The sequence below is a fragment of the Miniopterus natalensis genome, chromosome 15, assembly GCF_054644295.1.
Source record: "Miniopterus natalensis isolate mMinNat1 chromosome 15, mMinNat1.hap1, whole genome shotgun sequence".
Classification (NCBI taxonomy): domain Eukaryota; kingdom Metazoa; phylum Chordata; class Mammalia; order Chiroptera; family Miniopteridae; genus Miniopterus; species Miniopterus natalensis.
The window spans coordinates 20855395-20881792 of record NC_142095.1 but is presented as its reverse complement, the minus strand read 5'-3'; the positions used below and the strand labels follow the sequence as shown (position 1 = coordinate 20881792).

The 26398-nt window shown below is 35.4% G+C and overlaps 1 protein-coding gene across 7 annotated transcripts in view; it reads right to left on the bottom strand.

Annotated features, from left to right (window-relative positions):
* The window catches only part of ANKRD28 (ankyrin repeat domain 28), a 116626-nt gene that overhangs the window by 10892 nt on the left and 79336 nt on the right, over positions 1-26398 (bottom strand). For all 7 annotated transcript variants that reach the window (XR_015715698.1, XM_087824925.1, XM_087824927.1 and 4 more), the window contains 16 exons: positions 24652-24730; positions 23864-23978; positions 22550-22632; positions 20789-20852; positions 18824-18892; positions 16911-17051; positions 13877-13988; positions 12386-12412; positions 11903-11977; positions 8794-8995; positions 6937-7024; positions 6579-6696; positions 5812-6031; positions 1143-1230; positions 969-1052; positions 235-380 (listed from right to left, as the gene is read on the bottom strand). Coding sequence is in view for 6 of the 7 variants with exons in the window: in XM_087824925.1 (XP_087681051.1) it covers positions 235-380; positions 969-1052; positions 1143-1230; positions 5812-6031; positions 6579-6696; positions 6937-7024; positions 8794-8995; positions 11903-11977; positions 12386-12412; positions 13877-13988; positions 16911-17051; positions 18824-18892; positions 20789-20852; positions 22550-22632; positions 23864-23978; positions 24652-24730 (1711 nt within the window). In the remaining variant the exon portion in view is untranslated. The remainder of the gene's footprint in view (positions 1-234; positions 381-968; positions 1053-1142; positions 1231-5811; positions 6032-6578; positions 6697-6936; positions 7025-8793; positions 8996-11902; positions 11978-12385; positions 12413-13876; positions 13989-16910; positions 17052-18823; positions 18893-20788; positions 20853-22549; positions 22633-23863; positions 23979-24651; positions 24731-26398) is intronic.

The following is a 26398-nucleotide window of genomic DNA, read 5'->3' as shown; positions in this document are numbered from 1 at the left end:
CTAACATTATTCGTGAGTGCTAACTAAATTTCAAATACTGATTTAAGGGCTCTGGGATAATAATACCTTATTTAACTCTCACAACAATCCTATACAGTGGGTACTGTTATTTTTCCCACTTTATAAATAACTGTTGGGAAATTCTGTGAACTAGAGTCAAAGGGCTTGAGATCTAAGTTCTATGTAAGCAATATACATATATAGGACAATAAAAGCCTTAACCAGTTTCTTTACCAACTGTGTTTGTTTGTCCATTTTCTGCAGCCATCATGAGAGGTGTTTTCCCAGAAGAGTCCACAGAATTGACTTGAGCATTATGGCTGAGCAGCAGCTGTAAACATTCCACATGGTCTGTGAAGGCGGCCGCATGGAGAGGAGTCCTGCAATGCAGAGAAATGGAGAGACATGACTACATCTATACATCATATACTCTAAAAAAAGGATTCCTTAATTTATGACAAGTAATTTTCAAGGGTTTACAGATTAGGCTATAAAAGCACTGCCTAGATACAAATAGGATTAACAGAATTTACTAATTTCTGCCACAAAAATTTGTTATTTCTGATCATATAAAAGACAATTAAACTAATATAAATAAGGATAAATTATAAAACTGCTAAAATAATGTTATATCATTAGAGGAAATATTGAAATAAATAAATCCTGACTCAAATACTGCCATCTATTACAACTGCTGGAGTCTTTTCCAGCCTTTAGCTCCATATAGAAAAATGTTAACTTTATTAACAACAGTCATTGGGTAGTAAACATACCTCTTAAAAAAAAAGGGAAATCTTTACATTTTACAAGTTTAAAAGAGGAAGACTGGCTAAAAATCATAATAAAAAAGACTTTTATAATGAGAACATAATTAAGATTTTATAGCACTTTATATTAGCAAACAAAAAAATCTACTTTTAACTAATAATAGGTTTTCTGTAAGTTCTTCCACACAGCTGAATCCCTACCTTCCCTTTGAATCTGTGGTGTTCACGATGCTGGCGCCTAGTGTATCAATTAACATCTCCGCAGCACCTTCGTTGTCATTTATCCTGTGTGAGGTAAGGAGGTGATCACTCTCACGGCAGTGGTGTGTTTCTTAAACAGCCAAACCAAATTTGACCCACTCCGACTTTACTTACACAGCACAATGCAATGGACTGAAAGCGTTTCCTTCCATTTTCTGGAAAACTTCCTGTTCTAAAAGAAGTTCTACACATGTCTCGTGACCTAAATAAGTAAACGAGAATCAGATATTAAAATCTCCCTAAAATACTGAAGTGCTTACACACAACCACACATCCTCACATAAATAAGAAAAAGTTTTACATGGATTAAAAATAACCAGTCCACTGAATCTGTTAAACATCACATTTTTAGGAGCTTTGAAATCTGAAGTACAACCTCAAGACCTGAAGTACAGTAGCTTCTTGTGATAATTTTGGAGTTTATTATTGACACAGTATTTATTTTGGGGGGCGGGGGGTTAGTCTTATTATTCTTTTCCATGGCGGCCAGTTAATATTTATTTTTAAAAAGTCATATTTATATAGCACAGTATAGCTTTCAAAATATATATACAGCATGATTATCTTCAAAATCTAAATATTTTCTGATTACAGTAATGAGTTAATGGTAAAATATCAAATACTACAGGAGTGTTCAGAGAAGAAGTAAATGTCCCTGTCCCCGCCCTTCCAGTTCCACTCTCCAGAACAGAATCACTAAGACCCTGACAGTTCCAGAAAATTCCTAGGCATATTCAACTGCATGCACATACATACATAGTTCCTTTTCTATTTTTACATAAATGGGATGTTTAGTTCTGCAACTTGTTTTTTACTTAATATTTTTATTAACTGTATATATCCTTCCATAATATCATATGTAGAAATATTACTTAAATGTTTAGAAGGAATTTACAGTATCAAAGTGTATCACAAATAATTTCATCTCTAATTATGGTTTCTGGGGCAATGACTGTTTTTCTCTGTGATATTATCAACATTGTAATAAAACATATCAATAATTTTTTTCAACATAACAAAAAAACTAAGTAGTATTGTGTAACAGTTTCCTAGAAATGATACTGCTGAAAGGACAAATATATTGATTACTGACAGATATCAGGCCCACAGTTTTTAATAGCAACTTTGAAAACAAGGAAAAATCCAAACCTTAGATTTTCTGAACCTAATTTTAAAAGCCAGGGTTTTAGTAAAAATACCCCAACTGCTGTACTAATTACTACAAATTAAATGTTGCTACTTTTATTTCATTAGTCACCTGGTATCTGTTAGGAATAAATTAAATTCTTACATAGCCTCTTTATTTCCATGGCTTAATAACTGGCTAACACAGTAATGCTAGATTTCTTTTTAAATTACTCTAACATTCTCAAACAATAGCTCCACTTATCTTTACCCTATAAATCGTTTTTACCAAAAAAAGAAAGTTTTAGGAAACTTCTAATTGTGTTCCATCTTGTTGGTTCTTTTCTCTAATCCAGTGGTTCTCAACTGGAGCAATTTTGCCCCTCCTTGTCTGGAGATATTTCTGGTTATCATAACTGGAGATGGAGTAAGAGATGTTACTGGCAGCTAGGTGGGTAGAAGCTGGGGATGCTGCTGAATTATCTTACACTGCACGTGACAGTCTCTCACAAGAAAGAAATATTTGGCTCAAAATGTCAATAGTGCTGAGGTTGAGAAACCCTACTTTAATTCTATCTCTCCAAATGCTAACTCATTGCCAAAAATTAGCCACAGAAAGTTGTCCAGTACTGATTTAAGAGTCTCTTATTTTCCTGGTAAACCAGTTCTCAAGGATGGTCTGGAGAAGTCTGGGGCGATATCGCAAACTAGTCTTTTCTTAAACTAACCACTAAAAAAACTTGGCACTCTTCTCACTAGTTTTGTTTTGGTTAATAGTTACTTTTCATAAAAAATGTTAACATGTGATATATTTATTATTATTTTAAAATACATAATTGTCCCATCAAGCTGAAAAACTCATTACTTGTGTCCTAGTTTATAAAGGAATGATAAAATTGGTCTCTTTATGCTTCCAAGGGATACTCTCAGGATGCTTCAGGTTTCATAAAAATTGATAAATTTTTAAGAGAAACATGAGATAATGTAAGTAATCTTAAGTTCTGTGATTGAATGACTACATAAGTTGAAAATCTGATTTAAAGTTTAGTATGTATAACCAACTCTTTTCTAAAACTTTGCTGTCATTCCATTTCAATTTTGAAGGAAACATTGTTTTCTGTTCTGTTGCAGTGCTTCCAATTTTCTTTTCAGCTGTACAATAATTACCAAAGTAAAACTATTTTACATACTCTATTCTCAGAATGCCAAATTATAAAATAGGCTTTTGGCTATAAATATGGTTTTAATTTTAGGCTGTCTGTAGTCTCTTATTGCATATAGCCAACACACATCTAATTTCTTCCAGCTCTATTCAGAATCATCAAATCTTGCCACAGTCTGGAAATTACATACATCTGTTATGATCTTTAAATGGCAACCAGGCAAGTAGTTCACACAAAGTTTTCTCTTTTGTACACAACGCGCTTAGAGAGTCTAAATTTAGTGACAGAGTAGAAACTCACGTTAGGGAGACAGTGTCCTGCATAGATACCTGAGTGTTATGACAGCAACCCCAAGGAACAGCTACAGCAGTACATTCGTAACTAAATGCTCTGCCTGAGGAAAAGCACCTGCCTTACTGTGTGGTTTTTCCCATGGTCAATTATCACATTAAAAAAAAACCATCTCAAGCAACAAGTCTGCTTCAAAATAGTTTTATCTCACCGATTTCTTAAGTAAACAAAATTCACTTATGTGGGTTTTTCCTTCTCTTTTTTTTCTATTTTCTTTTCTTACATCACCATGTATCCCCTCTACGCCGTCTTCCACCTCCACCCGCCCTACGCATGTTTTTTCTACCATATTACATATTTTTGGTTTTCCTTACAGCTGTAAAATGTCTTCAAGATACATTATAAAAACAAATCTAATTTTAATTGCAAAATACAGTATCGTCTTTGACTTCGGACTAACCTTTGGCCACTTCACTATGCTCATTAAACACCAACTTTAGTGAGTTAAAAGGGAAAAAGAGAAGTTGAAATTCAAAGGTTTTACAGTTTTCCAGACTGTTCTGGCTAAGGATCTGAGGAAGTAAAAAATGAAACTGACTGAACTTTTCAATTAGCAATACATTTAACTCTTCCTTCCAGTTTTTTATGGTGCCATCGGCATTCAGAACGGAAGGATGATCCACAGTTATCACAGGACAAGCCTCAGGAAAAGACCACAACCTTCTCACAGCGAAACAACAGAACTCACACACAAGAACTGTTAATATGAAAACCCAAATATTATATCTAGAAAATGCTTATGAAAACAGACTAGAATTTTGCAAGATTCGGATTTCTCCTCTTTCATTATAAATTAACATTATTTGTCAAAATGGCTCCCAGTGAAAGAACAATAAAACAGCATGTTATGGAAAGACAGAAACCTCAACTTCCGGTAAGGCAGTCAGCTGAATTTGAGAACAGATACTATTCTTATTTTTCTAAGCAAGTAGAGATTTATATAAAGAGGAAATTTACATTTTCTCTACCTTTTGAGGGAAAGTTGTTAGAACTAGTTTTGTAGATACACTGTCACAACTAACCTTAATCCTGAATGCTACATTTAAATTCAAAACACCCCACCATTTGCCTGCTAAAGCACTAAGCTCAAACTTTGACAGAACTGTTGTTTACACTGTACATAATGTACCTGAGTGTTTTCTAAGGTGATCAAATCTATGGCCCTACACAAGGAAAAAATATCCCTCAATATGCTTCATTAAATTATTTTACTTGGTGAAAACCCACAAGCCAAACTCCATTTTAAATTAAACATCTATTACTTAAAAACAGCTTTATACTTCCCTGAGAAACTTAAATGAGCCTACCTGTGAAAGGACTGTTGATTGCCAGCCTCTGGGAAGCTAAAAATAAGTCCTTTCTAACCATGCATCAAAGTTAACTTAACCATGAAAGTTTCCAAGTTTCTACTTCTACGATCTGCTAGGATTTTATTCCCTTAAAATTTTGGGCATACATGTTACTACTGTTGATAGAAGGATTCCTTGCTGACCGGCTATTTTCAGCCAGAACTTGCCTGTGTGGCTGGCTACTTTTCTGCTCTTTTAAAACTCTACATTGCTTTCGGACCTTAAAATTACTAAAATTAATGTAAGTGCAGATACGAATTATCTCGTGACCGGCAAGCAACATTTGGACATGGAAACACGAGTAATACTATTGACTGACAGTCAGCAAGGTGTTTAAGAACGTCCTCAGAAAACATACACAGATTTCAGTTTAGAATGTGATGCACTTCACTGTTTCTCCTACTTCTGACAGTTTTCCCCTAAAATAAGTGCATTTAGAAAGTAAAAGAACATAACCAAAATACAAGCACACTACATAAGAGACATTGCAAATAATATTGTAAAAGTATCTTAAAATGCAAAATACTTGAGGCAAAGGTCTAAGAAAAATTTCAAACTTAGTGATAGCTTATGTCAAAACATCTTTGACAACTAGTGTCTTGGGGCTTTAGAACGACAAGGAATAGAAGTGAACTAGAACTACATAGTAGAGTATTCCCAGGCTTCCTACTTATCTTAAACTTTAAGTCTTCCTTATAAATATGTCATTTTCACCAGTCTCAGAATGTTACAGTTAGTTGTCCTTGCTTGGTAGGTAACAGGCATTTAATATAAGTTTGTATCTGTATACTTAACCGTTGTAGCAAGCCCAGTGAAGTGCTGTATATCCATGATTGTCGGCTATGGCTGGATTTGCATCCACAGATGCTGCTGACTGCAAAAGGGCTCCAAGAACACCGATGTGTCCACAGGCAGCTGACAAGTGTATAGGTGTCCGGCCCCTACTATCCCGAAATAAGCACTTAGCACCATGCTGAAGTAATGCATCTACACATTCTTCATGGCCTGTAACTGCCTGAAAGAAAAATTGTTTGCATGTAGTTGAATATATTATGTTGGGTACTACATGCCAACTATAGCTAATTAAAAATTTAAATTTCATATTTTTAAAGTTCATATTCCCCATATCCTTTCACCAATCAAAGCATTTATCATTTTTGAATAATCCATTATTTTTACTGGAAGTGACTTAAAGGGTCAAAGTAGTAACTTTATCATAAGTAGTATGAAAAACAGGAAAAGAGAAACTTATTAATTCAATAAAAATAATGACATTTCAAAGAAAGTTAAGACAAAAATGTTTAAAAAATTTGTGTGATAAGGTAAAAATGTATAATTGACACTAAAACTCTAGTCAAGGTTTTAGGGTTTAAAGTCAACCCCTCCAGCACTGTGCTTTGTAGTTGTTTAAAATTAGTATTAAAAAACTAAGATACTAAAGGAAACAGTAAAGATTATTTGATAAAAACTTAATGAAGAAAAATAAACATAGCCTAGTTCAGTTTTAGGTAAAATGAGGTCGTGAAAGCATTTTGAAAGGAAATGGGATTGTTTTTGCTTACCCCTCTATGCAATGCCGTCCTTCCCCATTTATCTTTGGCATCTACGTTTGCTCCTTTGTTTAGCAGTGAGTAAACACAGTCTGTGTGCCCGTTGAGAACAGAAAGCATCAGAGGAGTCCTGGGCAACAACAGGAATAGGTTCAGTGTTACCACTGAAGACTCCACTCCATGAAAAATAGTGTGCTCACCTGTTTTCTAAACATGCCTTTTTGTGATGCAACTTTAAACTATACTTAAATTAAAAAACTATATTTGGTGTTACTCAGTTACATACTTATGACAGGTTTACTAAAACAGGGACAAAAGTATAAAGATTAACAAATTTTCTAAAAATAATTTAAACATTATTAAAACTTACTGTCCATTTCCATCTTGAATGTCTACAGCATTCTGTGGTTCCGCATTTCCTATTAGTAGTCGTAAGCATTCTGAATGACCATTTGTTGCTGTAAAGTGATATTTAAAAATTTCAGTAATTATAAATAATAATAAAATAGAAAGTGTACATCTTAGAGCACACTACCTAGATATAATTCTGGGATAGTTTCATTGAATTTAATAGGCAAGAAAGAAAAATACCTAGATACAAAGGTTTCTACTGACTTTGTTGATAAAATAGAATAGATATAAGTTCCTCAAGGTAAACCATGGCCACATCCATGCCTCATTACCTGCCCTGCTAACAGAATGCGCATTTATTTATGCTCTTATGGTGGCAATGTGGTCAGGGAGGGACTGCCTCCAGCTGACGGTAAAATGGTGAAATCATGATCAGACCAAGTAAATCGCAATAGCTCCCTCTCCTTTGCCAGTGACTGGTTTCAAGGTCATCTCGTTAACATCTCGTTAAGGAGGTTGAGGGCTTCGGGAAACATTTTTACTCTGGATAATGAAAAGTCCTCCCTTCTTCCCGGATTTTAGATGTAGTCCTGTAAAGAAGTGGCTGCGATTCTGCAACATGAATGCAAAGGCAAGAGGATAACAGAGTCTTTCAGTTCTGACACCACTGTTGACATCAAGCCTGGAGCTAGCTCTACCTCTGAAATTTTACATGAGATACTGTGGCACTGAGACACCTTTTTTAGTTGGGTATTATAAAAAAATTACAATGCACTTCCAGGAGGAAAAAAACCTCAGTGTCCTTTCATGACTTATGAGATGCTCCTGTCTGAGCAGATCTCCAAGTGGGAAAGGCATCTACAGAGCCAAGGCCTCCATTTACCAAAAAAGGCAACGACAGTAGCCTGCAGTTCTGTCAGTGGCTAAGACTCACAGAGTATATGACACTGGTTACCTCTGAGGGGCTGGCTAATGTCCTGGTTCAATATCTACCTAATTAAGGTGCAAACACTCCATGAAAGCTTTCAATTAACTCTGCAAATGAGCTGTACTGATAATTTTTCAAGTTGCAGAATGATATATAGTCTCCCTCTTTTTTGGAATAGAAAATGATAGCATTTTGACCTCTTATGAGCCCTGCTTGAACGTCTGATAGCTCCTGAAAGGCTGCTCTGGAGCAGCAGGTAGTTTTACCTACAGTCTTCTAAAGTGCAAGTTTCCCAAAAGACTAGAATCAAAGTCTAATATTCAAATGTGTCCTTAAGGATTACTCTAAAAAAACTAAGTGAAATGAATCTAATCATATAAAGATGGCCTATTGGGAATGAGAAAAATACTTGGCTAGGATTTCTTTAGTATACCAGTCTTGGTTATTTGAAATGAACACTGCCTTGTAGTAATTCCTGTAAAGAGTTGTGAATCTCCATCTGCTAGTGATACACAGATGCACCAAGTCATCACAATGACTTGGCTATGTGCTTTTGCATTTCCACACATTGGCAACATCACAAAATCTCATCATGGAGTAGTTCTTGCATAAAGTAGGTGCTTAATAACTGTCTAAATAGATGTTTAACTGCAGTACCCTGTACCCAGTAAGCCAAATGTTTATCAATTGTTAAACAAAAGCACATACCAATCTAAAATAACTTCCATCAAAAAGTAAAAACTACTGCCTCATTTTGCTGATAAAGTACTTCAGTAGTTAGACCAATTTCTAAGGTAGACAATGATTTTACTACTTAGAATATGGTAAAAATAGGAAGTACTAGCAGGAGAAAGGGACAGAAAGACAAAGCAGAAAAGTCAAATTGAAAAAAGAAAAGAGTATTAGATGGAAAGTGATAAATAAACTCATGCATAATATCTGACATACCTGCCGCATGGATAGGTGTTCTCTTCAAAATGTAATCTTTCACTAGGATCGAGGCTCCCTGATTAATGAGTACATCCACACACTCAACATGGCCCTTAAATGCTGCAAGGTCTAAGGGCGTCCTTCCACTATTATTCCTCACATCAAGATCTAACAAAGACTGTACTAACACTTCCAGTGCTTGATGGTGACCATGATAGGCCTAGGAATAAATAAAAACATAAATTTTATAATACATATTTAGACAGACTTCCCAGATACTTTAGAAAACATAAAGAAGCAAACTTGTCTTCACATTACTATTATAGTTAAGATAATCCAAAGTTTCTGTATTGAGAATTCAGAATGTTAACTCTAACTTTTTAAACAACCAAATAATAAAAATTCAAATGACATGTGACTTTTCATGAGCCTACAATGTCCAGTTCATGGCAGACATTCAATCGATGTGTGACGCTGACTCAATTAAAGCTCTCATTCTAAGTCTATGATTCTGAAGTCTGTGTTTTTAGTCACAGTTCAGTGCTCTACTAACTCCCTGATACAATTTCACTATATTTAAATTACACAGACAGCCAGCAACTGAAGTTAAGCTAGTACTTGAGTCTTCTGATTTTTGAAATGAAAACGACTCCCTCTATCATGCACTATGCTACATATAAAAAATAAAGTTTCTTTTAGCACAAAAATACTTAGACTGAGCCCTGCCTGAATAACTGCCATGTGCCAGGCATTGTCCTAGCAGTATAACAGAGTAAAAGGGCTTTCCAGATAATTCATTTAAAAAACCAACATGTCAAAGGAACATTTATTATTCTCATTGGACTAGATACTGAGCAGGACATAAAGCAGTAACAAGACACAGTTCTGGCATGAAAGGAATGCTCTCTCTAGTTCACTCATATGGCCACTTTGTAGCTAAGGGACTTTCAGAAGTTATTTTTTGATACCACTCACACCTACAGATTAACAGGTGGGTAAATGATCACTTGTGAATTTTTCACTGGGAATTGAAAAACACAAGAATTCTACCATACTTAAGCTAAATCTCACTTGCTCCTAATCTGAAAAAAAGATACACAGCTAGAAGAGGGCCTGCACTGCATCAAAGGGATGTACAGCCATTTCTTGTGGAAAATGTCAGGAAATACCAGCAAGAAGTAAAGGTGCTCTAGGCCTTACTGATTTCAAAGGTTAAAGTGACTGGAGATTACTCAATTCTACTGCCTTAGGATCACATCTAATCTTGGTCTTCAACACCAGGTCAGAGAAATTATGTAACTAAATGAATGAACTTCGAGAAACATGGTTTATGCAGAAGACAGCATGAAAAGAAGAGAGAAAATAAGGACAAGTAGGAGTGATGATGATTTGCCACAGGGACTTTTCCCTCATGATGTCCTTGCATAGGACGAAGACTTGTAAGCTTAATATGTGCGAAGACAGGAACCAAGAGCGGTTTTGTTAAGCCTCAAGCCACTGCGTTTTCACTGCATCAAGCTGTCCTGGATTAGAATTTGGAAGGAAAAAAATCACTTCAAGTAATTTCTGAAAACCTCCCAGAAACAGATACAAAATGCCGAAGTGGTAGTATAATCACACTTCATTGAGCCTAATTACTGAATTACAAAATTGTTCTCATTTCAGCTTAAAACACTATTTAGCACACATTCATAGCAGCACTATTCACAATAGCCATAAAGTAAAAAACTAGTAAAAAAAGCTGTTTTTAAGATAACTATTCATGACTTGGCAAAGTGCTTAGTCTAGCATCTAATAAGTACTCAAGAAATGACAGTGCTATTATTTTAAGAATGATGACGACAATGCAAGAAGAATTGCCTAGTCATCTGCTCAGACTTCATTTCTTGCCACCAATAGTAAAACAGCTATTTTCTCCATGCTGGCTTTGTCCTCTGGATGACTTATTTACTATGCAAGTCTGGAGAGCAGATAATATTTCCAAAGACCCAAAGGGCAAGGAAGCAGAAAGCTTCGGCAGGCCTTCTTAGTTATTTAGAACATGGCAGGAAGTGGGGACAAAGACAAGCAGAAAGGTTAATTGTACACGTGGCAGTGCTAGGAAGTATGCAAGAATACCAAGACCAAAGTGAGAAGAAAAATCAAGTGGATCAATGAACTCAGAGTCATCCACGTTAGCTTAAGTAGTACCCCTATAAGCATTTTTATACTTAAAATCAGAGGTCACACAAATAGCTAGTGACAGAACCCAAGTCTCCTGATTCTCAAAGTTCCCGCCCTTCCTTCCACTGTAACATGCTTTGTTTCAAAAATAAATTCTTCTTTCTACACAGAAAAGACTAGATTGGGCTCTGCTTGAAATTTCCTAGGGTAATTCATCCTCATGTTTGATTTAAAGGACTGTCACATTCTCCCCTTAGTGACTGACATCAAGAGGAAAAATTCAGAGGCATCTTAAACTAAAAGGGACACCACAGAGCACGTGGCTAAATCCTATAGCACAAGCAATCGAAGGACCAGTGAACACACACCTAGTTAGCATCCCAAGATCAAAGTAAGCAAAAGTTACAGAAATACCACAGAAACTATAGCTCTTATACCATGTGCTTATAGCAAGTTAGAAGCCATTCCACTATGACAGTGCAGTTTTAAATTCACATCACAGATACATTCTCCCCTTAGATGAGGCCTTGGGGGAAGCCCAATGAACATTTAAAACATAACAAAACATAAAGTGCACTCAAGAATTCTCTAAGAAAGTTAAAGTTTTGCCCGGCTGGGCGTGGCTCAGCGGCAGAGCATCGACCTAGGATCCAGGCGATTGGGGTTTGATTCTCGGTCAGGGCACATGCCCGGGTTGCGGGCTCGATCCCCAATCAGGGGCATGCAGGAGGCAGCCAATCAATGACTCTCATCATTGATGTTTCTCTCTCTCTCCCCCTCTCCTTCCCTCTCTCTAAAATCAATAAAGATATATTTAAAAGAAAAAAAAAAAAAGAAAAAGTTTTAAGTCCACGATCATCATTACATGGAACTAAAGTTCTGGGTACTAGTTTGAGTCAATACAGACAAGAGACATTTTCAGGACACCAGCCATCAAGTTGGCTGTGAAGGCAGTTCTACTCACAGCCAAGTGTAAAGGGCTTATTGTTGCTCTATTGTCTGAATCACTCAGCATGTCTGTTCCGGAGGTTTCCATTAACTGAGAAAGAAAAGCATTTTAAATGTCAGAAATGATACTTTTAGAAATACTATAGCAGTTATCCCTTCCCTCCAAGTAAAATCCATTTTAGAGTATACCTTGATACTTGAATATGAATTTAAAAATCTCAGACCATTATATTATAAAAACTAAACTCAGCAAACTTATAGGACAGATCATCCTGAAAGTGTGGTAAGGACCACAGGCTAGGAGTTTCAAGGGAAATGCTATTTAATTACCACCAAGGAATAACCTCGACCTGCCACCCCCCCCCCCCCCCGCCCTCATACATGATTTCTGTCATGACCTTTGTTCCCAGGAATGTGTAAAACAGGCTGCAGCTTTAGTGAGAGCAAATAAATAATAATAATAGTCTGAACAGTAGGGGGAAAAGGAACTAATACTTACAACATCTAAAGGAGTTTCACTTGCAATCTGAAATAAAATTTAAAATTAAAAAATGTTTAGTTTAGGAAGTATTCATATGTATAAGAGATAAATGTTAACTATATTAACATTTATCTACTTAATTTATCTATATTAACATGTCTCTACTTACATAGGACTTCATTAAATTTCATTCTGAGTCTGTGCTTCCCTTGCCTCCAAAATTAAGTATTTTAAATAAACAATTGTATAAGCTAATAGACCACAAACCTAGATATATGGATCTAAGATTTTAGTCTCAAGCTACCATAGTAACCTAAGAAAATACTTGTTATTTCTGTAGCAGGGTTCTAAATGCTATATTAAATATGTATCTTTTTTCTATCTTTTATAAACCCATTCTCCTTGAATTCTATTTCCACTTGAAGGTAAGCAATGTTTAATATAATTTATAAGGTAAGACTATATAAAGAAACCTTTAACTTGAAGTATCTGTTATACACCTGAGAATCTTTTAACTTGTCCAGCCAAGTGGGGTGAATGGTGTGTATATTCAAGAAAAAGACCACAGTTGAAAAAAAAAGTTCCTTTGTAGTAGTAGAGTCTCCCTTATCAGGAGGGACTGCTAAAAGAATGGGCCTTTTAGAATTCCCTAAATATTGGGGAACTTCCTCCAACAGGGACATTTCTGACTTAAGACATGGTTACATTTCTTCAGAAATGTCTGGAAAACATTTAGCAGGGGTGGGGAATCTTTTTTCTGCCAGAAGCTACTTGGATATTTATAGTATCATTTATGGGCCATACAAAATTATCAACTTATAAGTTAGCCTGCTGCCTGGCTGGTGTGGTTCAGTGGCTGAGCATCGACCTAGGAACCAGGAGATCGAGGTTCGATTCCCAGTCAGGGCACATGCCCAGGTTTCAAGCTTGATCGCCAGCAGGGGGCGTGCAGGAGGCAGTCGATCAATGACTCTCATCATTGTTTCTCTCTCTCTCTCCCCCTCTCTGTTTCTCTCTCTGAAATCAATAAAGACATATTAAAAAAAAAAAGTTATCTCTAAAAAAATAAATAAAATAAAAATTAGCCTGTTATATTTGGTCAAACAATTAACTTACCCCTAATGTGATGACTGGAACTGCTTCTCTTTGGTGAGGGCTTGGCAGGGCCAGACCAAATGATTTCCTGGGCCACATATGGCCTGAGGGCTGGACGTTCCCCACCCCCCATTTAAAGGGACAGGGGAAGTAAATGCTGCATACATATGTGGTAATATAAGGAAAGGACATATGTAGCTCAGTACAGAGATCTAATTTTCTCCTTTCTTTTTGAAAGGGAAAAGAAAATGACAGATATCTTACTGAGGCAAGTACGAATTTGACAGGTATATAGATTCTAAAAATGTTAAAAAGCAATAGAATTTTTTTTATTGATCCATTTATTCTCATTTTCATTAAATTATTAGAATATAAACCCATATTAATCCTTCCACAAGAAGTCAGGAATCTTACCAGCTGAAGACAGAGACGGTGACCATAAGCAGCTGAATAATGTACTGCATTGTATCCTTGCTTATCTCGGATCCCTGGATTTGCATCATTTCTTAGTAAGTATTCTAGGCACCTATTTGTAGAAACAACACATTCAAAATTCTAAATCCTGCATTTTAACCAGTGATAAAAACAGACACAAAATAAAAACTGACATTTTTCTCACATCTGAGCAATGTAAAATCATAAACACACCTATACTAAACAGTCACATAAACAGCATCGACTGTAAGTTTCATAAAAAAATAAACAAAATTCTTCATAAGAGAATCTTCTTTCTTCACAGTGAACACCTCTAAAGTCTGCCAACAAGCTTAGCACACCTAAGGGCTGTCTTTTAGTCACCATCTATGGGACCACCTGCTCCACTCAAACGTCTGACGTGATTGAACTCTAAATGGGGGTGAGCATCCCATGCTGGCAAACATTACTGCTCACCTATCTGGAACACACAGTGAGTATAACATCTCATTAGGAACCTCAAAAAAGGATGCAACAAAATCTCACAAAGCCAAAGTCAGAATTCAATGATCCTGAACCAGAGGACTGAGAAGGGTGTCAACAGTGTAAAACTGGTATGCGGGTAACAAACACCTTCCCATGGGAGGAATACTTCATTCTCATGCTATTAAAATAGGAGAAAAATGATTTTAAAAGGCACTATAATAAGATTCACAATTTGTTATAATTTTATTGTTACTGTAGCAAAAAAGAGTACTAAATGAGAAATTAAAAGATTTGTCTTCTGAGCCAGATTGATACCAATGACCTTGAGCAAATCATTTCATCTTCATCATGAAATGGCCTCTGTTTATTCATCTGATAGATGGGGGTGGGAATCAAACTAAATAATCTAAATTCCATTCTCACTCACATTACAAGTCCATAATCATTCAGTGATAATTCGTCTAATATTGCAATATGCCTAAATATTAATTCTACTACTAGGAAAAATCTGTATCAAACACTTCTTAAAAATTCGTTTATAAAAGCACAGTGAGGTTATATAAGAACAAATAAAAAGGAATTCTGAAGCAATATAATTGATTTTCAGTAACTATCATGTATTTGCATATGTGTATATGTATGTGTATAAGTATATATGTATATAGATATGAGGAGCATTCTTTTCAATGCCAATCTTTACTTGTTTAATGCTCAACTGCTTAAAATCGTTTAGATCTCTTAGAAATTACTTGCAGAATCTGTATTTATCACAGTATCCTTAATGATAGTAAATGTTCATTCTTTTAAGTGGAATTTTGGTATTTATGTACAGCTAAAATGATGGATGAACATGGTGAACTGGGTATCACTATGATTAAAATAAAACCCGATTTGACTCCTAAAGTAACAAGCCTGGTGTCATAAACTAGTTGTGAGGGCACTTCAGGAAGGGTTTCAGGCAGTATGCAAACTGCATAGTCTTCCCAGGTGCCCAACTCTGAGGTCAACGCACAATGCCATGGAGAAAAGATCCCGCAGGGCTGGAGGAGTCTCATTGCCTTATGGGCACAAACATTTCACTCAGGGCATATCTTTGTATCTTTATTCACGTTCTCCAGATATGAGTGATAAAACAGGAATAGTTCTCCTTACTGAGACTGAATACAACACAGAGTCTATCAGAGGAAAGAGCTATTTTAAGATAACTTGCTGATACATGAGTACTAAAAAAAAAAGATTTATTTAAGGAAAGCAAAACAAGTAGGTAAGTTCACGGTTACTTTCTAAAATAGGGGAGCATGTTGCAAAGCATTATTTTCAGTGACTAGTTTCAAGTTTACAGCATTAAATAATTTAACTGAAATAATTTAACTGTTATACATGCAGTAGTTTCTATCAAAGCACATTATTTCTTTAAGTTTTTACATTCACACCACTTGGATGATTGGTCTGTAACAAAACAAAGACTGAGAGTTGATTTAGAGGGATAGAATTCCTTCTACTGGTATGGCTTTTAGATTCTGCTAAGTAATTTCATAACTACTTTGTGAGATAAGCATTCTCTGTAACAAATGAAAAAATTGCTGACAGCCAGAAAAATTAAATGACTTGTTCCAAATATTTTGGCAAGAATATGGTGAAGCAAAGGACAGACCTCAGGTCCTCATCTCCTGTTCTTTCCATGCTAAATGCTTCGCACAAGGCTGGATGAACTAGAGTGATGCTTCAACCTGTGTGCTTATAACATACTCAACCACAAAATGACTCCGTCTTCAAAATCTGGACCTCATTTTTAATTTGCAAATAAGGTGGAGGGCAGAGAGGCTATTCTAATTTACTTTTCCTCATTGTAAGTTAACATATACTTATTTTATAAAATTCAGAAAATTAAGAAAGGAAGACTTTCTACAATCTCAATCCTTCCCCTAAAATAAATTATGTATGCAAAATCTGGAGGAATATTTATGACTAAATAGCTAAGTAATAAACTATACTTACTGTTATAATTTATCTTTATGTAATATGTTAGACAAATTAAGTATTCTCATCTCAATTAAGCACATAATTTAAATCAGAGCACACTTCAAACAATTTCTTTTACTCTTCCCTTTCCACCCAAGAACTTCAAACACTTTGAGATCTGGAGGATAGTGATATTCCAGTCTCAGCCCAATCTTCTGGTAGCATTGTCCATGTATCTCTGCTCTTTTCTTTTCCCTATGATATACTCAAGGGTGCTGACTTTGAGAAGTCAGATGAAAAAAACATGGAGGCGATATTAAGATGTACTTTTGGCAGGGAGAAGAGACCTTTATCTTTCTACCAGATCTGTCAACAGGAAGGTTGTTAAATACAAACAGGTAAAAATAAATATGACTTAAGGAATAATTATGAAACCAATTTATTCCCCACACTAGACACATAGGGAAAGGTAATTAACAACAAAAAGTATAAAAAGGAAACACAAATTTGCAATAAAAACATCCATTGTCACGGAAGACGCGGGTTACAGGAGCAATCTCCCTCGCCCTCGCCACACGACACTCACTTGCCATCCGTGTCCGATGTGGCTGCGTAGTGCAGGGGTGTGCAGCCTCTTTCATCAAGGTCGTTCACACTGGCCCCTGATCCCACAAGAGCAAACAGGCACTGGTAATTGCAGTTGGCAGCAGCATAGTGCAGCGGAGATCTTTTGTGCCCAAGTTAATATAAGAAAAATAAAAGTCAGGGACATAGAGGAGTAAACTAAAGTACAGTGGACTCTTCTTATTCCACCCAGTTACAAATACTGTATTTCTAAGTGAGCCTGAGGTTGATTTCTGCCATAAACTAAGTCTTTTGGAGGGCTGGACAGAAAGCTGAGGAGGAGAAAAGTTAAGTAGCAGAAAACCTCTAAGAATAGGAAATTAGAAACACAGTTAAATGATTCCATGGTCTCTCTCTAGAAGTTACAATTCTAGTGAATTACAGACACCCTCCCTATTCTGTTCAGGAACTTGGCAACCTTTATTTTAACAAAACTCCCCCTCTACTAACAAATAGTTATTAGTTAGTGTTCACTGAGAGTCAGGTGCTTTGGATTACAAAGCTATGATTCCATGACTTTTCATGAAGAAGGCGGGAGGGGGAAGAAGAAAACAGAAAAGTGAAGGTAAAGTTTAGTCCAGTCTTCATGCTATATTTTTTCTAAAACACTTACCAAGGGAAATAATAGTAAAACATTATTTACTTCATTGGATAATGGCATAGCATAGTATTTTTAAAAACGTAATTAGCCCTGAATTACTTTCAAGCTTCTACACTCAGAATGTGCTTCAGAAGCTCTATTTGTACTACAGAACACTTCAGTTACGGATTAACTGATATAAGGTGCACTGAAGTGTAATTATAAAAACAAACTCACTATAAAAATACAGCATTCCAAAACCAAACAAAATGACTTTTGATTTTGCAGGTGATTAGTTCCTTCCACTAGCAGGCTTATCAGAGCAAACAGTCTGTTCCTCAAAGTAATTATAAGGTCAGATAGTAGTTTTTTTCTTTATTTACATGCATTTCTGATTCCCTACCATAATTAATTCTATTTATTTCTGCACTGGTCTCATCACATTTCCTTCTTACACACCCACCCTTTTTGAGTCATATATGCTTGCATACAATTCTCAAACTCTTGACACATATATTATGCTCATGTTTCCACCTCTATTTTTCAAACCAATTCAACTGCCTTTGATCCTTACTTATATGGTTCTAACACTCTGGGTCAATTCCTACGTTAAGTAACTCAGCAGATAATGGTGGCTTTATCTGCTGCCACAAGTACTAGTAACAAGAAGGCCGGGTCTGAACCCTGAGAATAAGGACTGGCTGAGTGATTGCAAAGGGACGGTCATTTCACAGGTGTTTTGCTGCAGGCCACACTTAGGGAGTGTACGTGGATATGCTGGTATGTGTATATGTGCATGTGGGGAGTGGAGAAAGAAAAATTACACACACACACACACACACACACACTTGTCATTTCTTCCCTCTAGTGCTCTGTCACCATACATGGGCAGTATACTCTCTGACAAAAGAACAACTGGGGGAAAGGAGAACTGTACTACTGAGTTTAGGTCTCCTGAGTTTGTTTCTTGAAGGTACCATGGGGTTTTACATTCCTATGGCTATAATTATGGGAGGAGGTGGAATGATATCAAGAGGTACAGAAGTGCTTCTAATGTAAAGTAATAAAGTGTCAGAAGGCAGTTTGGGGCTGTGGCAGGGGCTCAGGTGGAAGATGATCATGGGTAGGAATGAATATTTAGAAGTTATTGACTTACTTGGGTCTCTCAATGAATCATGATCATAATGCAAAGGCTGTTGAATTGTTCAGTTAATTCTCAGAAACCAGTCAGAAGGTCAAGCAAGTCATTAAGTAAATACCATTAATTAGACTCTATAGACTGCATCACACCTTACCTCCCAAATTTGTCCTTTTTGTTGAAGTCTGCACCAGTATTCAGCAGAAGATTTAGGCACTCCAAATTCCTATCCAGGGAAAACAGAAGACTTAATTGTCAGTAATTTTATAATGTAATTGATAGGTTTAAATATGCATAACAGCATGTTTTCAAATGAGAATAAAGAGAACAAAATGGCATGATTTATATTTTATGAAGAATAAGAACATTAAAATTCACCCTGAAATTTAAAGTTATATACATACATACTGCACACTGATAAGAAATAAGGAATGAATCATGTTGTCACTATTTAAAAGGAAGTTCACATTAGTAAAAGACTGCCCAAAGAATTAAAAATTTTTATTTTTAATTTTTTAATATGTTTTTATTGATTTCAGAGAGAGGGAGTGAGAGGGAGAGAGAGATAGAAACATCAATGATGAGAGAGTCATTGATTGGCTGCCTTCTGCACTCCCACTACTGGGGATCACGTCCGAAACCCAGGCATGTGTCCTGACCAGGAATTGAACCCATACCTCCTGGTTAATGGGTCAACGCTCAACCACTGAGCAAACAGGTTGGGCTAAGAGCCTTTAAATAAACTTCAGGCAACATACTTATAATGGAACGGTTTAAGTGTTTTTTTAATACTAAGTTGAACTGAAATGGGTTAAAAAAAAAAAAAAAAATCAAACCTGAAAACGTAAAGTTCCAAATTAGCTTTCCCTTATCTTTTCATATATATATATATGTGATATATATATATATATATATATATACACACACACACACACACACATATATATACGATTGCTTACTTAGATGTATCCTCAGTTAAAATTATCGGAGAATGCATTAAATGCATGGGTATTTCTACAATTTAATTTTTATAAACCTGAACAGCAACTTAGTATGTGACTGCGGAAACTGTAACTGCCAAACAATCAGGCATTCACGTTATCTGTGTCTCTCTCTCTGTAGGCAGTAACATGGATGCTAGGTTTTAACTGGAAGGTTCTTTGGTGACATGGGAGGAACAAGAGAACCCAATCACATGTTCATAATCCATCTCTACAATTGAGACTGGTAGTCTAGGTGCAGCATGCTTGTTCTCTGAAACAGTAATTTTTAAAAAATTTGATTGACTGATTTGAGAGAGGGAAGGAGAGAGAGACAGACATCAATTTGTTGTTCCACCCATTTATGCATTCATTCATTGGTTGACTCTTGCATATGCCCTGACTGGGGATCAAACCAGAAACCTTGGCACATTAGCTCCAACTACCTGAGCTACTCAGCCAGGGCCTAAATCATCAGTAATTTTTAAGAAATTATTGGGAATAAAATCTTGTATATGTCCTTTTGATAAGTCATCGTAAATTAAGTGGCTTATCACCGATTTAGGATCTAAATTATCAGAAACATTAGATTAGCATCATGCTTCAGAGACCAAGAGTTTTAGTTGAAGTTTGTTGTCCATTCAAACCAACTGCCTAGTTTCCCATAGCATTAATATTTAAAACTTAGTCCGAAGTCTTTGAATCTCAAATTTCCATTTCATATATATATTAGTCCTGAGTAGAGGCAAGACATAAACAGGCTATCAATATTTCTCCCTGAAATTATGATTAAAAACCCTGAAAACCCTCTCAAAGAAAATTAGTATTACTTAGAATACTCCCAATGTTTTAATGCTCTTGTTGGAGGAAATGTATTTTTCATTTATCCAGAAATCATTTTCTCTTAAAAAAAGCAGTATTTCTTTATGTAGGTTTGTTATACTCTCCCACTCACAACTTATGACTTAGGTGGATAAAGATTAAAAAAAGCAATTTCTACTACTCTGGACTTCCGTTTCCCCAATTACTCTTGCTATGTTTTCTATTTTGTGGTAGCTGGAATAAAGAGAAACACAGATAAGAGAAAAATTGCCATGACCAACTACCTTTTTCTTAAAACAGTAACTATTTTGTTAACATACCCTCCAGCTGCAGCTGCATGTAGACAGGTCCTACCGAAATCATCTGGGGTATCTATATCAAATCCTATAAGAATGAATACATTTTATATGTTCATAATATTATAGATACGTTACTTTATATTGCAGCATTATGTCAAGAAACGTCAAGAGTCATACCCCCCCAATCTCAAACAAAACTATGAGTTATATATAGTTACAAAATCATTGAAAATAGGTTAATAATGTACATTACAAAAAATTACCATTAAAAAACAGGGTTTTAGGATCAGTGCTAGAGTGTTTAAAAACTATAGACACCTGAAAGTAATATAATATTGTATGTCAACTGCAATTGAAAATCTTTTTTTAATCCTCACTCAAGAATATGTTTTTATTGATTTAAAAAATTTTTTTTTTAGAGAGAGAGGAAGGGGGGGAGAGACCAGGAATTGAACCCAAAACCTGTTGGTATATGGGATGATGCTCTAATCAACTGAGCTGCCTGGCCAGGACTGAAAAAAAATTTTTTAAGTAAAAACCATAGGATACAATGGAATATTATTCAGCAATAAAGAAAAATAAAGTATTGATAATGTTACAACACGGACAACCCTTGAGAACACTTGTTAAGTGAAAGAAATCTGTTACAAAGGACCATATATCTTGGTTAATTCCATTTCTATGAACTGTTCAGAATAGGCAAATTTATAGAGACAGAAAGTAGATTAGTAGTTGCTTAGGGCCAGAGGAAGGAGGAAATGGGGAATGAGTGTGAATGGAGTTTTCTTTTAGGGGCGAATAAAAATGTTCTAAAACTGATTGTAGTGATTGACGGTTACGCACCTCAGAGAATATACTAAAAAGACTGAACTGTAAACTTTAAATGGGTGCATCATATATGTGAATTATAGTCTTAATAAAGATGTGTTGTTTTTTTCCAAAAAAGTCATAGGTGTTTTGCTACCTATGAATTATTACTAACACTGAGAAGAGATTTTAGAATTCTTTTTCAAGGATAAATGGGTATATAAATACTTGTGGACACCCCCCTACACACACCCACACACTCTTTAAAAACTCAAAACGGAATCAACTCACTTAAGAATTATCATTGAGAAAAACTCAGAAGTATCTGTCTTACAATATATGAACTGAAACTTTCCCATAATTCTTTTAGCAACCACAAATATTAATATATAAAATCTGTTCAACTTTCTTAACACGCTGAGAAATAGAATATCATTTAAAATCAATTAAACCTTATATATTTAGTAATTCTATGCATTTAATAAGGACCACAATTTTGTAGTAATATTTAAAGAAAGCTACTGATTGTTTTGTTTCAAACTGACTATGATTATGGTATTTTAAAACAGTAATTAGGTGACATAAATAATTTCACAAACCTAGAAGATATACGAGGGCTATCAGCTCTTAAAAAGGAAGCATGCAAAAGAAGATATTTTGCTTCTAGATATAAAGGGACAATCCCAAATGACGGTTACCATTCAGTGAACAGAAGCTGCTCTAGAAATAGTCCACATCCCATTCCCCAACTAACAAAGAGAAGAAATCACTGGAAAAACAAAACCTTTCCCAGAGATGAAGAGAAAATTGAATCTTAAAATGAAAGGACCTAACATTTTCTAAGAGGGGTTAATAAATGATTCACATTTGGAGATATCTGTATGTAATTTTGGAAGAACAGAATAAAGAAATTATATTAAAATGGGGGTTGGGGGTGGGGAGACAAAAGAAGCAGTCTGCAAAGGTTCCACGTACCAGAAGAAAGAAGTTTCCTGCAGCAATCTGAAAAACCACTTAAGGCTGCCAAGTGGAGGGGGAACATTCCATGTATGCCACGCCTGAAGTAAACAGGACAGTATCCTCATTACAATGCAAGAAAAATACAATCATTTAAATAAATTACAAAGAAATTACTTAAAGTGAAAAGACAGATAAACCAAAATCTTAACACTCTGGAGAACAATTTGGCAAAAGGTTGAAGGTGGGCATAACTTATTATCCAGCAGTTTTCCTCCGAGTAAGGTTTCCAATCACAGCACTATTGTCATCATACACTTTGTTGTGTGTGTGGGGGGGTTGGGGTTGGGGGGGTGGCTATCCTGTGCATGTAGGATGTTCAGCAGTGCCCCTGGGCTCTACCTACACTATATGCCAGTAACATCCTCCTCCCCAAATTATGCCAACTAGAAATGTCTCTGCACATTTACCTGGAGTACAAAATCCATTCTTCCCCCCGCCTCACCACTGAGAATCGTTACAAGGTAGTTTACTATAATAATTTTTGTAATAGTAAAAAATTAGGAGCAACTTATGTCTGTAAATAAGGTGAGCAAATCGTGAAATCTTTATACAATAATTTTGTAAAATGAAGGAGTTAGAGTTACTTGTAGATATGTAAAAAACAAGCCCAAATTTATATCTACATGGCTAACTCAACTTCATAAAAAATAAAAAGTGTACAAAAGCATGTCATTTATAGAAAGTTTAAAAGAAAGTTTAAAATATGTTAATATAGAAATGTAATAGAATTATAAAAACACAGAAATGCTAAACATTAAGTAGGGTGTTTACTTCTGCGGAGCATGCAAGAGAATCCACCTTTCAAACAAAATCTTACATGGAAAATTTAACATATAAAATAGATAAAAGTGAGCTGTTCTGATCAAAGTAGGGGGCAAGAAATCCTTTGCAGCAGCTACCAAGGAATCCCTAACCTCTGTAGCACAAAGTCTAAAAACCACCATCTAAAGAGAGTATTACTTGGATGAAAAAGTATGCAGTATATAAACTGTTGGGGGTCTTTTATTTACTTTTAGATTAAAAATAAATAGAGCACAAAAATTAAAAGTTCTAATCAAAACTGCATAATCTAGAAAAAACTGGAGTTAAAAAATATATAAAAATACTTTATGCTGGTATCACATTGTAAACACAAAAAGGAAAAAGCCCCTAAAAACTCCAGCAATACAATATTGATGTAAAATCCACATTTCTACTTGAAATATTGACTGCAGGTTCACTTCCTTCTGTGTTTCCCTGTCAGCCATCGATGCCTTGGTAAGTACTTACTTTGCAGTGTCAGCACCACTTGTAATAAGAGTGTTGATTAGCAGCTCATGGCCGTACCTTGCTGCTATGTGCAAAGGGGTGTTTCCATTTTTATCCTCACAGTCAATTACAGCTCCTGCAATAAAGGACATGCTATCAGACACTAGACTATATAAAGATCAAGACAAATCTATTACATGAAAAGCAAGATAAAGTGCTATTCAAGCACAACTGATGGATATAGAAATTTAACTAGATTTCATTTATAGTACATATTGGTCCAGGCACTGGAGTTATAGATTTTATACTTAAGTGTCCTGAGGTCCAGTAAGTTTGGAAACCACTTATTAAAATGAAATTAAACACATTTCTTTAGAACAAGACTTTTCAGAGCTTTAATGTGCACTCTCTGAGTCATCAAGAACATTGCCTACAATGCTTCATGAAGTATTTTATCTTGAATCTGTTCCTACCTTTCCCCTGCAAAACCATTAACAGCTATTACCTCGATGACTACCAACAAATAGTTCATTGGAACATGGCTTGGGAAACATTGCTTTAAAGTAATGCACCTAAAAGTTCTTTTCAGAAATTAGATCGACAATCCAGGTGAAAAAAACTAAAAACAAATTTTAAAAATTATGAAAGAAACATATGCGTGGCATTTTATATTCTTTATTATTTGATTTTCATGAGATCTGATATCAAATATTAAAAATATAGACTGCTATGACAATTCCTCAATACCATTCATTTTGTGGATGTTTTTACTACATTTAAGAAAAAAAACAAACAGAAATACTTTTTACCACTCTGGATAATGGTTTGTGATCTGGAGAATCTACCGTGGAGGGCAGTCATGTGCAGTGGGGTTTTTCCATCTTTGCTCTGAAATAAACAAAAGAAACTCAAAATTATTGTTCTATCCATAATATGTAATCCTTAGTTTTATTTTGACTATCCTCTTGTATTTTTATTTTGCATAATTATCACTCAAGCATTAAGTTTAACTGAAGACTATGGAGGTAAAACAGTTGTTCAAAATTATGAACTAATTTTCTTAGCATGAATCCCATCTGTCACTTCCCACAGCAAAATTTTAGAAAAGTTGACTAGCCCAGCCGTTGTGGCTCAGCTGTTGAGCATCAACCTAGGATCCAGGAGATCGAGGCTCGATTCCGGGTCAGGGCACACCTGGGTTGTGAGTGTGATCCCCAGCAGGTGGCGAGCAGGAGGCAGCCAATTGATGACCCTCTTTCATCATTGATGTTTCTCTCTCCCTCTCCCTTCCTCTGTTTGAAATCAAATAAATATATTTTAAAAAAAGTTGCCTAAATTCCTGAGCCTTTATTTCCTCAACTGACAATGGATATAACCACCACCTATATCTCATAAGTCTGTTGTACAGAAAAAATATAATAATCTCTGTAAAACATCCATATAACACACCAGTGTCTGTTACATTATAAACTATTATTTCTATTTGTTGTTTTTATTTATGTACTAGTTGTTACTCTTTCAACCAGAAAAAAACAAAAAAAAAAGCACAAAAGCATCTTAATAAAGGGATCTCAGTTTGTAGTTTCTTTTCAAAATGTTCCCTATATGACATATCTTGATTTTGAATGTTAATCTTTTACCTACATTTTTAGAGACAAAAAAAACACACAACAAAAACTAAACTAATAAAAATTTGAGTTCATAAAATGATGAAATTTAAAAAATATAATTATAGCTAACATCTATAGATATAGTAAGCACTATGTTCCAGGCACAGTTTTAAAGTATTTCCTATACATTAGTCATTTACTCTTCTCAACCTTATGAGACAGGTACTATTAACCCTGTTTCACAGGTCCTGGGGTTAAGTAACGTAACCAAGTCTCATAGACAATAAGCGATGAAGTCCTTTATTATAAGCATATAAGTGGCAATGGATTAACATTTTACTTTCTACATACTGATCATAAAAAGTATTCTAAATATAGCAAAGGAAAAAAGTCCAAGTAAAAAGTCAACATGTTAGCAGAAAGGCAGGCATGTTCCTTTCTTTCTGAATTGAGAAGACAATGGGTAGATTTTTTTCTTAAGTCACTTTAACTCATTTTAGAATCTAATTAGGAGTTTTAAACCAAAAATTTAACAGATCCACCAAAATTCCAAGAGTTGGTTTCACAAGTGATCAAAAACAGCAGCTACAACAAAAAGCTACACATATCACAGCACTTTTTGGTTTAAATTTTAAATAAAGTATTTGGGATATTTTGTTTATCTGACCCAATTTATTCTTAAAGAAGAATAGGGTGGAATGGGAAGTGTGTATTGAAGTGACACAAACAGTGGGGCCCACGTTAAGCAAGGTCATAAAAACCAGACCTTGGTCATAAAACCAGACCAAGGTCATAAAAAACCAGTGCATCGCTTTACACTCCATTCCTTTTCCCTCTAAGTAGTGCTTTGTGAAACAACCAATTACAAAACGTATAAACTGAATAACATTCCAATTTCTAGTCATCCACAACATAAGGAGAGAAATGTCAAAATGGAGAATGGGGT